At 42.6% G+C, this 17067-nt stretch overlaps 1 protein-coding gene across 1 annotated transcript; it reads left to right on the forward strand.

Annotated features, from left to right (window-relative positions):
* Positions 1-90: 90 nt before the first annotated feature.
* Positions 91-16584, forward strand: LOC110980706 (leucine-rich repeat and WD repeat-containing protein 1-like). The gene is made up of 15 exons (XM_022237616.2): positions 91-249; positions 1544-2478; positions 2896-3027; positions 3477-3590; positions 4488-4640; positions 5231-5923; positions 6629-6749; positions 7394-7500; positions 8115-8328; positions 8878-8947; positions 9409-9549; positions 10534-10664; positions 11125-11280; positions 12351-12460; positions 13463-16584. The coding sequence occupies exons 2-15, from the start codon at positions 1552-1554 to the stop codon at positions 13613-13615; spliced, it is 3222 nt and encodes a 1073-aa protein (XP_022093308.2). The 5' UTR covers positions 91-249; positions 1544-1551; the 3' UTR covers positions 13616-16584.
* Positions 16585-17067: the final 483 nt, after the last annotated feature.

The following is a 17067-nucleotide window of genomic DNA, read 5'->3' on the forward strand; positions in this document are numbered from 1 at the left end:
CAACTGTAAAATAGCCCAATCCTCCCACTTGGGCTATCCGATTATGGGATGTTCTCAAAGAGGGCGCTTTCATTTATATACAGCGCCCTCGCATCTCAATTTTTCTCTTTTGTGAAAGCGACGCGGCGTTCACACTCTCGATCTCAACTGGTGACGTTTTTCCGAACGGATTATCTTCGAAAAGTTTTGGTTTTTTGCAAGATCATAACGCATAAGCTCCCATAAATGTCACAGATCGCTGCCTAATATGTAAGTATCAGATATGAGGCTAAATACAACATTAAACATTTGTATTTATTGTAGTAATAGGGGAATGCCAAACACGTCATTTCTACTCAATTTGGCCCGACATTTTTTCCTAGACGAGGGGCGCGTCTGCACCCCGTCATACATATTTCTCGGATTCAAAACTGCATTCATATTTTCTGAAATCCAAGGGAGTATCTTCAGTAGGCTTCACTGGGGTTTTAAGTGACTTCCGGGGTAATTTTACGGAGTGGTAAATACCAGTCTTTGCTTTTGATGGGAAAGGTCAGATCAAATTCACATGCCCAAGTTTCCATGCCATTCTTAGATCATTTCCGCCTGTAGGTGGCGCTGTTTTATGTTTAGGCACTGCTTATTCGTGTTATTCAAAACTTCAGGGAAGTGGGGGCCAATTATGAGTTTATTCCTTATGATATTCTGAATATTGATGTTTCAGTATTTACTCTCATTTTGCATGAGCTGTGAACTTTGAATGTTTGGACTTTCAAAAGATGTGAAGTATTCAAAGTTGAAGCTGGACCATTGGCTTTTTTCCATGTGCTTGTTTGCCTGTGTTTCACATCAGTTTCACCAATTAATAAGGCAGAGTCAATTCGAATAATTCACTATTCGATTATTTGACCTTTAGTTCGATTGAATATCCAAATATTCAGTCATACCAACCAGCCAATTGTTGATGAACAAACCATACAAAATCGGATGCAATAATGCACACAACTGTACATAATTATAATCACTATAATAGTGTTTGGGAGTAATCTCCAGCCGCACTTTAGCAAGAGACAAACATAACTTCATTGCCCTGTTGAAAATTTCTATTCCTTTTAATTTGTAATGAATAATTTACTTTTTTAATTGTAAGATATATGTTGCTTTTCATTTGAATCTGCTTGAAACAAGCCTCCATAGTGCAGTTTTTCTCACTTAAAACCAAAGAAAATTCTCCCTTCATTTTCATGAATTTTGCATTTGAATCTTCAAATTCGGAAAATGAGATTAAAGAAATGAGATTAAGTCGCCAGAAAATAATTAAGCACTTCGCATTCCAACAAAATTTCCATGTCTTGCCTGGTCTGATATCTTTCAAGTTTTCAAATTATAAGGTCTGTGCGTAATTTCGAAAAATGTGATCAATTATTGAATATTCAATATATGTAAAAAGAGTGACCGGTAAAAGTACTAATGATAACTTGTTTGGAGTTTGTTGTGGTTTCTTGTTGGTTTCTTTTTAATTATTCTGATATTTTTCAAAATATATTAATTTTTCTTTGTCCAGCTTAAAAGATGGCGGATAGCAATAATGTCCAGACTGAGCTAGCACCAACTGAACCTATCCTTGTGCCCCAGGCTGAGGAGGCTGCCCCCGTTTTGGTGGCAGAGGCTCCAATACAAGAGCCGACCACGGTGACAGATATTGAGCCTACTACACAACTCACTGGCCAGCCTGTGTCTCAGCAACCCTCGGAGCTCATCCCCGAAATCCCGGCCGATGCTGTTCCAGTCCTCCAGTCAGAGTGCGTTCCCCAGCTCCCGGTCACGGAAGCTGTCCCTGCACCCCAGGACCAGGCCCCTTACATCAAGGTGGACAGTGTCCCTCCCGAGCTCCTCCCAGAAACTCCAGCTGACAGTAGTGCGCCCATCCTCCAGTCCGAGCCTGTCTCACAAATTCCGGTCGAGGCCGTGCAAGTCGCTCAGGAGCTTGCCGCCCAAGTTGAGGGTGCCCCAGAGATGGTCATGGCTGCTGATGATGCTGTCCTGACTGAAGCCACTCCACAGGATGCCCAACCTGTCTCTGAACAGGCTCCAGAGGGAGAATCCAGTAACACTGAGCAGGTGACTGAAACCCCAGTCGACCAGGCCCAGAGTCAGAATGCCATGCCCACCCTGGAGCCCCCTGCCAGCGTTCCAGCCTACAATCCCCAGCAGGCACCACCCCCTATCTCCCCGCCCAAGATCACCTCCTACACAGCGGTCCACACCACCACGGGCATCATGCGCTACACCCCGGGGATCATGTCGGCCCTGGCCGGCAAGTACTCCAACAGCAGCCAGCTTGTAGAGCAGCTGGTCCTCAACTGCGCCGGCTGCATCTCGCTCTCGGACATTCGTGTCCTGGACATGTCCGGCCGCAAGATCATGAACCTTGACCCAGCGGTGTTCTCCCGCATGCCCGACCTGGAGGAGCTTGACCTCTCCTTCAATAAAATCAAGGTATCTTGCCATCAGAACGGCAGCCAATAGCATCTGCAAATATAACCTATACATTGATCTTGAGCTTAGCAATAATATTCTTCACAACATATTTCCAACAGTCTTTCCATGTCCCAGAATTCATGAGGCATAACTTTCCAGAGACTCTGTAAATCCTCTCTGATCCACAGGAACTTGCAGGCGTAGTTTTGTACTCTAACTTTCAATGTCATGATATTTTTGTCCAGCATACTTAAATAGTGACACATTTTACCTTCCAAAATGGTGCACAATCCTCCCAAACCTAACCATGGAAAGTGAGGGAAACCTTTAAACACTGGGAGAAACCTGACTTTGAAATAATCAAATTGAAATTCCATGAAGCATTTTCATCATGTGTGGTAATTTCATTCCATTGGTTCTACTCTCGTGGCGTAGGGTTTTGATACACAAGTTGGACTGAAGAAGCTTCGCTATTTGAACCTGAAAAAGAACAGCCTGAAGAGTGTGCTCACCCTGGAACAGTTCCCCAACCTGGAGGAGTTGAACATTGAGGAGAATGACTTGAGCGTAAGGGCATTTAGACAGGAGAGATCCCCCAAGTACATATATATCCTAAGACCTCTGCCGAGTTCCGGCTGTTCCAACAGCCAGATTAACGGAGGTTATTTTCACAGTTTAGATCAACAAACCCAAACGTGTGGTGGTTTTTGCAGGACGCTGTACCACTTTGTTTCCTGCCCCATGCAAACCTTCAAACCTTACATGGTCAGGTTCTTCTTAAGTCACAAGAATTTTAAAGGCTCGTAATTATAATCACCTTTGCAACAAGTGGCACCATTTTTCAGTTGGGAACAGTTGCTCAGAATACTTGACATTGTCAAAGGTGAGGCTTTATGCCCAACCCCTGATACATGTCTTTGCAGAATTCTTCTGGAGTGCATGAATTTTACGGCACGTTCTTAATGTTTTGTAAGGATCATGGAGGGTGAGAGTGCATTTGTGTCTCCCCACTGCAGCCTCCGGACCAGTACATTGCCGTCTACCTGCTACCCAAGCTCAAGAAACTGAACGGGAAAGATGTGGACATCAGGGACACCATCCAGGCCATGGAAGACACGCTCAAAGACAGGGTGAGAACTCCCCCATCTCATTTTTTTTTCAGTTATCGGAACTAGGGAACCATTTCCCGCACTGGGTACCCTGAAGCCATCTCAGCACCCAGCTATTCCCCTTCAAGGTGCCCCGTTCTATTCTGCTGCGCTACACCATGTGAAATAGTAACTGGGACGTGATTTTCAGAACCATTAGTAGGGTTCAAAAGTGGTGATTTTTTATATCACGTTTTATAACAGTCAAATGATTAAAGGCAGGTGTGGTGCATTTCAGAAAACTTGTTTTGGAATTTGAAAGAGGTGTTTTGTCATAATACCAAAAACTTAACAAGGTATTTGACATTTTTAGTTAGGTGTTGGGTGGGGAGACATTTGTCACAGCCCAATCCACTGTTCTAATTGAGACCCCATGAGAGCATCACAAGACCCCACAAGACCGACACAAGACCACAAGTTTGAATTCCAGTCGATGATGTGCAGCACAAGCATTCCTTTGTCATTGTTCAACTTGTCACTCGTGACTGGCCTAGTGTCCGTCTTGTGATGGTTCCGACTACACCGCCATTCCAATCCTTGAACAAATGACAAGTCACAGGTCATCTGCAATTGGTAGAGTGAGGATATTGAATATTCCAGTGACAAAGGTGTCAGTGTTCTGAACATTAATCATGCCATTGTGATATCTATGGTGTGTATTGTTACACACATACAGTCATTACCATTTGCATAGCTTGTTCCTGATTATGTTTGCTCTGATATTTTATGCCGGCAACGTGGACGTCACAGATGCCTTGTGCATGCATTTGCAACAACTTAAAAGAAGGTTTATGCTAGGCTTGGGTGAATGTGATTATTTTCAATAGTTGTTTTTTTTCTCTTTTTTTTCTTTGCTGGTTTGGGGGGCGTGGTTTGCAGATGCTTAAAATCTGGAAGGAGGAGTTTGCGGCCCGGAACGAGATACCCCTCAACAAGGCAGAGACCCGAGCCCTGGAGATGGAGTTTGTCCAGCGTCTAAAGGAGTCGATCCAGTACGGCCCCAGCTCCCTGGCCGAGTTCTCCAATCACATGGTGAGGCCAGTCAGTGCACCTGCTCAAGTTGACTGTGATTGAATGCGATACAACCAGGGCTGTGCCAGATGTTCAAGTATTTATCAATTGAGATATTTTGATTTTCAAAATTGAATATTTGGAGATGAAATTTAATGAAATAAAAGAGAAAAAAGTCAAATAGTTTGTCAGAAAATGACATTCTAAAAGCATATCTCAAGATGTTAGGAGTACATGTACACAGAAAGTTGTGTAGTCATGCACTACAGTAAGGCCAAAAAAACCTCTCCTTCCATTTTGGTAATTAATTACTTTTTGTGATGTCTGATCTTGTTTGGACTAAGGGGAAGGAGTTAAATCACTTCTTTTTCCTTCAACTTCAAAACTGCATCCTTGCTTTCTGGAATCTGTGCCAAGTATGAAAAATATGTGTCTGGTGGTTTGCTGCCACGCTTTCAGGCACCCAACAACAAAATGCTTTGGGCAGTGTGGACATTAACGCTCGTGGTTCATAGGAAATTATTGAGATTATCTATGATCTAGGTATCTCCACTTAGTAGTGATATGGTAGTAATGTGATGTATTTGGATTTGCATCAACATTCTCAATAGCTGACAGTTCTTGCTGAGAAGCATGTAGCCTCCCAGACGGCCTACTGGCGCAAGACAGTCCCTGAGCTGATCCAGGGCTCAGCAGGCCAGGTCCCTGCAGCCGGCAACAAGGTCAGCATCAAGCGGCCCAACAAGGAGGAGGCTTCCGGTGATATCAGCCCGGTCAAGGCCGAACGGGGAGCCAACGAGGCCAACTCGCTGGCTGCCAGCCTGGAAGCGGCTGTCCTGGGCAAGGAAGCCGCACAGACTGACCCAGAGAAGGAGACCCCCATGGAGGACGACAGCACCCCTGAGGCACCTGTGGACTCGCCTGCCACGCCCGTCGGCACACCCAAGAAGTCCCCAGCAGGGAACAAGTCTCCTGCCCAGGCAGCCGGAAACAAGTCCCCTGCCCAGACTGCCGCCAGCTCCTCCCAGAAAACCACGCCCATTAAGGGCCCTGTCAAGGTGATTGTTGTGAAGAGGCCCATCTCGAAGGATGCCAGCACCACCAACGGGGAGGAGCCTAGTCCCAAGAAGATGAAGGAGGAAGAGGTCCCAATCAAAAGGAAGCGAGGTCGGCCCTTAGGCTCTGGAGGGAAGTACACCAAGAAAGAAAAGGCAGAAAGTGCGCCAAAGCCAAAAATGGCCGCACCAGCCAAAGTGACACCTGCTAAATCTCCGACTGTAAACAGCACAACCAAGAAGGACAAGGTAACAGTCCATTTCTGTTTCTTCAGTGAAAAGCACACTCTAACATTAGAGTCTGTCCATGGAAATGTATTATTTATTAATTTTTTCTTTACACTTGGGAGACTTACCAGTGTCTAAGCACTGTTTACCATAGGTGCCCACCAATTACAATCATTAAAAATTTATTGATATTAATTAAGAGTTACTTGACAAATAGTTACCAATCCAAGAGTACACACAGCACTAGAAACAAGATACAAAAATATGAGGCACACAATAATTTCAAAACAAAAAAGCACTCAACGATGAGAGACAAGTACTGGAAACTTGCACAATATCAAAGACTAATGCTTACGAATGCATGTTCCCATAAGAATTTTTAAAACTCGCTACAGATGTAGGAAGAGGACACTTCCATAATGTATGGAGAGCATTAAATGCACGGGCTCCACGAACCACAAATTTACATTGACCAGATTTAGTTTTACTAAATGGAACAAGGAAATCTTGTTGAAGGTTGGAAAACACTTTCCAGTGAGCTCTTACCACCTCATATCTTGCATTATCCAACACCTGATTTTGAGTGATGGATGTCAGCCTTTAACCCTAACACTCCTCAGTCCTCCAACAGGTGAAGGATTGAGGAGGGTAAGGGTTAATCAGGGAAAGTTGGCTGACTGTTGAGTTTCATCACGTTGTCTCCGTGGTTTCTTGTTGCGCGTGCAGAAGATCTCCAGTGGTTACGAGGTGATCCACATGCTACGCTGCCATTCCATGGAGAACGACCCCACGGATGCCAAGACCAACGTTTGGAAATGTGCATTTGAACCCAGCTTAGAAAAACCGGGTGAGTGCATAGCACAGCTCATCTGTCACAAGAGACCCAAAATGTATGTTACAGAAGTACATGTAGTTGAACTAATTTTAGAAAAATTAAGATGTGTGAATGGCCACCACGTACAAGAGTAGTACCAGAAGGCTTAGCTACAAATATGAGACAAGCAACAAGCAATGATTGCCTCTGGACTATTTGCATTCAATAATTTGATTTAAGAATGAATCAGGAAAAACCCAACCCAAGTCTGTATTTGCTTAGTATGTACAGCATCCACTGCTGCATTTCAGAGATTCTGACATCAAATCCCATTCCTTTCAATTTCTTTCTCCTCCTCAAATACCAAAACATTTCTGCCTGGAACCTTCCTGAATTCTTCCAAACCCTCCGTTGTCGGTACATGCTTTGTATGCCAGCAGCATCGGTCTCTGTGGGAAAGTAAAAGTAGTTAGGCCCATCCTTCATCTGTCTTACAAAATCCTCGAAAATCTCGTGGGTTTTGAAGGTCTGGGAAGGGTCAGTAGGTCAACCAAATATTTGAATCCATGTGTGATGGAACAGAAATTCCGATTTGATGCAAACGGCTGTAAAGATCAATTTCCGGTGCAGCTGTCACGGAAACAAATTTGAAGTTGTTACCGTGTGTTCCTGTTCAGGTACTAGCAAGTGGACCGTTGCCTCGTGCGGTGGCAACACAGTGTGCATCACAGACTGCAGCACTGGCAAAGTGCTCAAGAAATACCAGCATGCCAAAGACAAAGAGGTAAGCCGGGATATGAAAGAAGTGACCAAATGCAAAGACTGTCAAGTCTTTTGGTTAAGAGATTGTGCCTGTTAAGTGCACTGATATGTCTATGGTCATCGAAGCACAGAATGGGACATCATGAAGCATGTTTTGGACCATGTACTCTGTGAAACACTGTACTCTGCATGCAGAACGCTGCTGCAGGCTGAAAACACTCCAAGTGTCATTCCCAGTCGCTGCCTGCACAGAAATGCAGTCCTGTCAGTGATTTGTTGTAAGTTGGTGAAGGGCAGTCCATACCACTGCAAAAGTGTGCGGTAAAACAAATGACACATTTGTTGCACTTGAACAAAATGGGATTGTCAAGCCTCCGTGTCAAGTCATTGACAACGGTTAGTCTGTAAATAAACGACATACTGGAAACTCTTTAAAGCTGGTACTTGATATTAGAGGATTTTTAGAAGATTGGTTTATAATGCTAGAAATGGTTTCTAACTCTCCCTTGGTCGCTGGGGGTTTACTTTTTTTGAGGGAGGCAGGGCATAACTTTATGTGCGGCTCACAATATGTATCATGAATCCTTATGTTCCAAAGCACTTTGTTTAACTTCTGCATCATGCCTCTTCTATCAGGAGTTCTACTGTGTTGCCTGGACAACCATCACCATGGAGCCAGAGGAGGGCAACTCCACCAGCACCAACATCCTGGCGGTGGCCGGCACGCGAGGCAGTGTCAAGCTCCTCCACACTACCCAGCTACTGTGCTACTCGGAGATCAAGGGTGACCGTCGACCCAGGCCCATCAACTCGTTGCTGTTTCACCCCGAACACCCCACCTGGCTGCTGTGTAAGTCCCTCCCCCCATAAAAGTTTTTTGATCAAGACTGTCATAAGACCAGACACATGACCAGTCACATGACGAGTCAGAGTTCACAAGGTGAACAGTGACAGAAGGAATGCGTTTGTTGCTTTTCATTTGAAGAGCCTGTGACATGAATTCAGGCAGGATGTCTAACATTAGTCTTGTAATGGTCTTGTAATGGTCTTAATGGGGCTTGACTACAACACTGTCAAACAGTTACTTAGAAACATTTTGGCTAAGCATATAATTTTTTGCACTAAGCAGATTTTTGTTCATAGCCTCCTTGAAGTTCTGCTCCCATTGTGACGGATGTCGCAGAGCAGGAAGAAATGCTAAGCAAATCTTCATACTTCAGCTTGGAAGCAGTCACAAGCGTTGAATATCACCAGTAAATTTTGGCTGGTAACCCGCTGTTGCTTATTAGCATCAACACTGAAAGTATATTTATAGTTACTCTGAGCAGGGGTTCCAAGACTATAGCTTCAACCACTTGAGACTTGCTTGTTATAAGAGGAATTTTTTTTCTTTGTTCAGGTGGATCTGAAGACATCATCATCTGGGATATTGGCATTCCAGAGGGACCAGAGTACAGGTGTAAAACCAAGTGAGTATAACAGCAACATCTGAAGAAACCTCTGGGTCCAATCTTTATGTTCAAATCAGTCAGTATCCCATGAAGACAGATATATAACACCATTTTTCAGCAGAAATCTGCACTTAAAAGTGACAACCCTAAAACTGTGGACCCATCCCATTCTGCCGTTCTCTATCTACTTCACTGCTAAAGGTTTCAGAAGTTTTAATAATGATATAAGGAGTTAAAATACTACAATATTTTTCAACCTGCAGAAATCATCTTTTGCGAATAGAACACGCACAAACGTTGTACATGTGCAATACATACATATTTATGATGTGGGCCCAACAAGACATCTTTGTGAAGATATCCCCTCTGTTTGGTAATTTGTACCCCGGAAAAACTAAAGTTGTCTTACATTGTCTTAGGTTGTGCGTAATTCAAAATGAGTGTATCTAATCAAAGGTGTTGGCGTTGTACTCCAACAGAAAGATGTACCACCTGGCAGCACCTGGTCGCGTGCTGGGCCTCGTGGCACTGCCCTCGTCTGACTTTATCCTGGCTGGATGTGAAAACGGTTGCTACGGATGGAGGACGGACAGCAAGCAGCCTGTAGGGAAGAAGGGAAGGTACGTGAGATTCATGAATACCTGAGTATTCACAAGTATTTTACGCTACTGTTCTGTCTAAGTTGCAGATTTTGCACCAGTCTCCTTGATTTCTGTACCAAGCGTGGATTTAATCAAGTAGACACCATACCCCTGTTGCATACCATATTATGCTAGATACATTCAGTGGGTTTCATCTGGCTGGCATATTAGTTTTTTGGCTAAAACCTAAGATATACGGTAAACTGCCTCAGGGGTGCCCACCCACAGTTAATGCTGTGGCATGCCATTTGCCTCTGTGACAAACATGACCTCAACTTTCTTCTCCCGACACATTGTCCTAAGTTTTATAGCAAACAGAATTTGGAGCATTAAAGAAAGTAAGTTCAAGCACAGCCTGTTTCTGTTTCAACTTTTATATCAGAGAAAATCGTGTTTAACCCCTTCGCTATAGAGGACTGCTACTACCGCACCATTGTGTGTGGATTAGTGCATACCACACATACAGTCTATTCACCATGCAGCTGCTGGTTCAATGGGGCCTGCTGCTGGACAAAGCCCTCCATTCAGGGCATACCACAGCTCAGCAGTCGCGGTCAAAATAGTCCCGCCGTGAAGGGGTTGAAGCAATGAACCTTTGGCATGCGTTGACTTGTTCATACTCCTGTAATTTCTGTCTCACTGATCAGAGGGCGTGCAAGTGAAAAAAGCCACATCATCGAACTAATTTGACATAGAAATTACAACAGTGCAGTTCTTGTGAAATGGTCAAAAAGTTGTTACAGGTGTAACTATTTTCTCGTATGTTACATTTTCCCCAAAGAAAAAGTGAAAGTCCAAGTTCTCTGACCTTAACGCTACATCTGAAAGTCTTTTCAATAACACATGCGCTTGTGAAAGCCACCAGCTGGTAATTAGTTACTATAGCAGCTCACAGCCAATACCCTTAGGTCTACACAGCCAATAAGTCTGTTCTCAGTTGGAATCCCTTGGTGGATTTGACAGGCCTCACTCAGTGGAGTTCCTCCTGCCCAGCAAGGCTCGTCTGGCGGAGGCCATCAAGGGAGACGAAGAAGAGGAAGAAGGGGAGGGAGACATGATTGACGGACTGGCCCTGCTCAACGACAAATTAGTTGGTAAGATATGAAAGACTTCAAGCACACATGTATACGGACTGGATGTTGCGTTTGCGATTGGCCCTACTCAACCAGAAAGTCGGTGATAAGAGAAGACGTAAATGACTTTGGGTGCACGAGTTTATATGCACTTGACCATATGTTTGTCACCAACCCGACCCAGATGATTCAGTTGGCTTTCCAAGCATTTAACTTACTTGATAATGAGACTTCAGTTTTCATTTTTATGTCTGGAACCCCTATGGAATTGTTGTATTCTCGAGAATATTGCTATATTATATTTCCATCGTCCAGCACTTTGTGACTAGTTTGCTGTATATAAACATAATTACCTTACCTTCCTCCTGAAAGGTAGAAATTAGTGGTAATGTTCATGTTTATGCTTGAAACTGTGTAAATCGTAATCGTACCTTACCAACTCCAGGAGTTTTAATGATTCAGTTTTTCCCTCGCCCCACAGCCAGCAAGGTGGCCTGCGATGGGGCCATCCACGTCTGGAACCTGGTCGACGCGCTCAAGAAGAAGCCTAACAACAAGGAGATAGCCGTGACCCCGCAATGCACGATGCAATGGTGTGACTCGGACAGCGTCTACCTGGACATTGGCACATGGCAAGGTGGGGTGATGGTGCACCAGTGTTAGCATTCAATGGGGCCAAAATTGTTGACCGTTGGAGTGTCATCGTCTGTCACAATGGAATAAATTCATCTGATGTGTTAATTTGATCTCCAGATTGGAAATTGAATTATTTAACCTTAACCCCCCCTTGGCCCTTTTACTAGGAACCATCCTGAATCCTCTGACATCCTCCGATTTTCAACATAAAAAATTGCATTCAGCCCAAATCCTCCAAATCCTCTCAAATTTCTTGAAAATGTCAGTTGGAGGTGTGCCTAACTGCCCGAATCCTTCAAAATCCTCCAGCAATCCCTGTCATTATGTTGAGGCAGTGCGAATGGCACTCTTGAGCTGTGCAGTTGATTCAAAAGAAATATCAGGCTGAATTTGTGCACAAACAACATAAGGTCTAATCCAGGACCTTTACGTACGGCATCCTTGGAAATCAGCCATGCACTTTTGCCATACACCCTGGCTCCTCCAAATTCCTCCACTTTGCAGAAAAGGATTTGGGAGGGTTAGGGTTAAGGGTTAATTATTTACAGATGGTATTTTTGCCATAAAACTTTCAGAAAGATATTGTAGTCCACCCTTTATATTCAGCCAAATGTTGCAGATACGTGTACTGACATTAGTGTCTATTAAACAATATATGTGCTATTTTTGGCCACAGTGTCATATTTTTCAACACTTTGGGGCACACCCCTGGAATGATATTTGCTACCATGTTAGGCCGTGGACAGCAGCCAAGTTCAGGTTCAATGCACGGTCTGCTTCCGCAGACTTCTCAGACTTTGTATGTTTAAAACAAACAGGGTATTAACATGCATTAACATTAGCTAGAAGTAAGTTGGCACTTATGGTGGTTGAAATCATCAGGCTTGCCTGTGTATACACATGGTCTGATAGTGTTTCCACGTGCTCCAGCTTGAGTCAGTTGATTTCCTGTCATTGTTGGTATTCAAGTGAAGCTCAACGAGTTTTATTCGCGGCTGCTTCAGACTGAAATCGTTGCCCTGGTCCAACAGTGTCCTCATCGCTGTGCGCTTTTGGCTTTCAATCCCTCAGGATGTGGGTCTCTGGTCAGTGGTGATGACGAGGGTAAGATCTGGGTCTATGACACCTCCAAGCTGCCCGTCAACCCGGTCAAATCGCCCACCACCAGGAAGCCCATGCACGTAAGTGTCTGCTTCAGGAGCATTCATTAACTTTCCTGCTGAGCATAAATGTTTCTTTTGGTGTTCAGAGAATGTCTAGAGTTTCAGCTGTTTAAGTCACGCTTACGAAAGCACCTGGCCTGTACATCACTCGAAATTCTATTAAGGTCTGTTCATTCGGCGTCACAGTCGTGTTTTGCCTGTAGGTGGCTGCTAAAACTATAGTTGGCTGTCGGTACAAAAGTAAATGAATAATTCTCGAAGTATTAGAAATCTTACGCAGCGATCAGAACAACGGATAATAATACAGGTAGTACTGAATAAATGAGAATGCAACCCAATTAAACTTAATGGGACAAACCTCCATTTTGAGCAAATTTGAGTTAAAGTCGAAAACCAATCAAAAGGTGATATTTCTGCAAACTATGGCCAGCCATGCAAGTTGTAGACAAAATGAGAGTTGTCTATTGAGCAGTAAGCCTTTGTATGTCAAGTAAGCCTTTACCTACCTTTGTTCAACGGACTAGAGAGGTTTTCCTGGGGGCCTATAAATGTCTATTTATTGTTCAGAGAATGTCCATGATTTTATCTGTATAAAGTCACACATCCAAAAGGACCTGGCCTGTCTTTATACTCCAAGTTAACTGGGCAGTGGGGTACTGTAAAGTAGCCCAGTGAGTGGACATGTGTTTGATTTTTCTACATACTCTCCATTCCACAACATGCCATGCTCCAAGAAAATTGAATGAAACCAGAAGCTATTTTGGAGGTATTCTTTGCTTAACAAACGTTTTGATCACATTTTTATTGAAACTAAGTTATGAAAATGTGGTGCTCTTTGAAAAAAGTGGCATTCAGAATTTGCAAAAAGGATTTCAGAAAGTCAGGTACCTGCCATTTTTGTGTCAGTTATTTTGCATCAAGGTACACCTCCCAGTTCTAGTTTATTATGAGACAAAATTCCACAGAATGCAAGATCACGTCTTCATTTCATTGGTTGGTTCCTCCCCTCCCCCATTCTAGTTACTGTACTGGCCCGACGAGCAGCCAAACGACAATGCTTCCACCTCCTCCAATGATCACATCATCATCAATGATGTAGCCATCAGCTCCGACTGTAAGTACATCGTGTCGGTCACCAACCGAAACGTCATCTGCATATGGCGGAAGCTATAGTAGGCTGATTGCACACAACGTATGGGAAGCTGTAGAAATATTGAAATCCCTTGTAATTTTGTTTTCTATAGGATTGTCCTGTGAGTAGCCAAATTTTGGGTTGGTTGAGAACGTTGAAAATGACTCTGTAGGGATCGCAGCATTTGACCACAATTATCACACAATTTTATCTGATGTTGGGAAAACTTTTAAGAGTGTTTACCTGTGGGTTGCCATTCGAAAACTTGGCTCAGTAGGTCCATGTGTGCCAACCAGGGCTCTAGAGTGGGAACCAGTTTTGAGCTGTTGCCCCTCGCATGCCAGCTTGGCTGGTAAAGTTTATTTGGGGGGATGTTGTGTTTATTCTGATGAGTATTACCCACTAGGCCCTGTGTCGATCGGAAGCAATCATTATAACAGCAAAGTGATGTCAGAAATCATTCACAAAGCCTCCTGTTGTTTTGCGTATTCTGTAATTTTCACTCAGTATTTCTGGCCTGTGGTTTTGAAAAGTAGTGCAGGGAAATCCAAGAGAATTTATTTTACTATGAAGTGGACAGCTTTCTGTTGGTTTTTTAAAACTGAAATTTTTTGGTTCCAATTTGTTGGAGACTTTGTATGAGCGACTGAAGCACTGATAGCAGCAGCCATCTTGGTCATGTTCCAAGAGTGTGAATGAAAGAGTGCGCACTCCATTGTGAAGGTTGTCGGGGGCCTGTTTTTTTTTTTTTAGGGCTTCAGTGCCTCCTGCCATAAGTCCTGGTCTTTTTGCACTCAAAACCCAAGATGGCTGCCTTTTAATCTGTCATTTTGGTAGATGCTGATTTTTAATAATGTATAGAGGATTCAGATGGAACATCATTTTGTAATGACTGAATCGTGTAAAATTGTGAATGGGGTCAAATTTTGGAGGGAAAAATAATGGAATGCAAATGGAATGAAATGACTGAATAATGGGATCAGTTAATAACAAAGACCGTTCACTAACTCAGAGATTTCTCATGATGACATGGGTGAACACAATTTGTTTGGAGTAGCTGGATTGATCTGTGATGTAGTTGCTGAACAGACCGATTGCACCCATTAAGTCATGTGATCTGTAGTGGATATCAAACATAAGCAAGCATAACGTCCTGCCATGGCAAAGTGTGTCATAAGTGTCATTTACTACAAATAAAGCTGACAGTTATTTCTTAGACTACTGATGTGCTGAGCACTATATCAAAATTGGCATTACTTTTGGTTAACAACACTTACGACACATGTTGCTATGGAAGGATGCCATGTTTGTTGATGTTTGATACCCACTCTAGGTCACGTGACTATGCTGGCGCCATCGGTCTGTAGTAACTCCCCATTGGTCTGTTTGTTTGTTAATCACTACCTCCACTGTGGAGGCCTCTTGCACTTGTTAGTGCCCTTACCTATGAGACCACTCCCATGTAACCAGTTTCCTGAGCAAAGTCAAGGATGGTATCACTCTCTTGATATTGCCTCTCCCATTTTGATAAAATTTCACATGATTTTTAGAGAAAAATGACGGCAATTATGTGTTGTTAATCTGCCCATTCAAATAAAACAGTATGATTCGTGGATGAAACCCAGCAGAAAGCAAAGAAAAATCAATTTGTTCCAACAAAGTGTTCAAATACCTCAGTTAACAAGTTGTATATACTCAGTTTAATGCATGTTTTTCAAACAGGTAGAAATAATCATTCGTTGACAACTGATGGTGTTGAAGCATTGTACATAGCCTCTTTTTGGTTTTATTTGGTTTAATTTTTGTTTCATAACTGATCGGAAATTAATGCATTTGTGACTTTAATGACGCGGATCTTTCAGGTGAGCGTCTTGATGATGTTAGGTAGATCTCTACAGTTAGAACAAAGTCATAAACTCAAAGTTGTTTTTATTTGGCTTCTCAGTTATTTCTCTCTTTTTTGGCCACCGAGTTGTAGGTTCTAGACTGTCTTGTACAAAGTGTCTCCTAGATTTTTTAATGGAATTCATTTCTTTGATTTCAAGTTGTGTATGAGTTTTAGGAGGTTCTTTTTACTTTTTTTCCGGTAATTTTTCTGTCAGAAATGTTTGTGTTCTTAACAGTAGTTGCTGTGCATCATAATTTCTTGTTTTCAGAGTTTTGGGGAATCAATTAGTACTATAATCCTGTTCAGATAAGTCTGGAGCAATCATCTCATTTTTGTGAATTTCTGTATTTTTTAATCATATTTTTTATATCCTGCACCAGTGTTTGGAAACAACAATAAGTGTATTTTAGAAATTTAGATTCTGTGCTTTGTAGACACACATTGAAAAAATTACCTGTTTTTCCCCAAATCGGTTTGGATTGAGATTGGTTACGACAAAATCCCCAAAATCATGGTTTCAGTGTAATATTGGTTCCATGGAAAATTTTGAAAATTTTAACCAAACAAAAAGTTGGTTACCAACAACTGTGATATGCCAAGAGACCAAATGAAAGCTGTTTTGCATAATCTTTGCCCTGAGTGATGTTTGGCATTGCTTCTTTTCACGTCTAATCACCAGCAACGGTTCATGGTTTTTGTGCTGTTTTATGCACAGATTTAAATTTTAAACCGTTGTAATGCTGAAGTAGATTGGGGAACCGAGTAGACTCTCTGATATGCTCAAGATAAGTGTGATGCTGATATTCTTCAAACCTATGGAGTAATGGATGAGTTGGTGACGTGACTCCAGGTTTTATTCCCAAGGTCCAGATGCGTTTGGGGACTTAGGTTCCCCTCTGCAGTCTCAGCTTGGCAGTTCTGACAGGTTTGGGTTTTTTTTAGCTGATGTAGAGGCCTTGCTGTAGTAAATGTGTGCAAAGTTGACCAGACATTTAGGAAACTCTTTGGCCTTGGCAAAATTATGAAGGGAGAATTATGTAAATGTGTAAAATCTTGAACATGGTCAGACTTGATCTGCTTTCATTCCAGTGAAACAAAATAAAGCATTGTATAAGAAAATAACACGCCCAGTATAACAGAGTTTGTATTTCAGAGAATAGACCACGGTAGACCTCTGAGGATATCGTCTGAGGTCTATTGTGTTTCTGGCAGTCCATGCGTTTTCTATAGGTGTATTTTTTCTGGCTTTACCCAAGGAACTGAGATGTGGAAATATTGAGACTATTCTGTATTTGATCAAATATGGTCTACTTCGGTTTTTGGATTACACTTGGTCTTGCCCCTGACAGTTTACTGCTACATCTTATGTCATGGAAAATATACTTGCATTGTTCTGTAATTTCACAGTTTTCATGCCTCTCAAAACTGGCTTTCCATGACAGATATTAACTTCCTTAATGTTTTAGATGATTAAAAATCAATAACATCATAAGATGACAAGGTCTCAATACAAGAGTCGCAATACAAGAGTGGATATTATCTTATTTGTTTGTATGGTGGTGAAAAATTATCAAGGAAAAAACATTAAAAGCCTTTACCATGCTT

This window comes from Acanthaster planci, linkage group LG09, assembly GCF_054643075.1.
Source record: "Acanthaster planci isolate LZ-2023a linkage group LG09, COTS_SCS, whole genome shotgun sequence".
Lineage (NCBI taxonomy): Eukaryota > Metazoa > Echinodermata > Asteroidea > Valvatida > Acanthasteridae > Acanthaster > Acanthaster planci.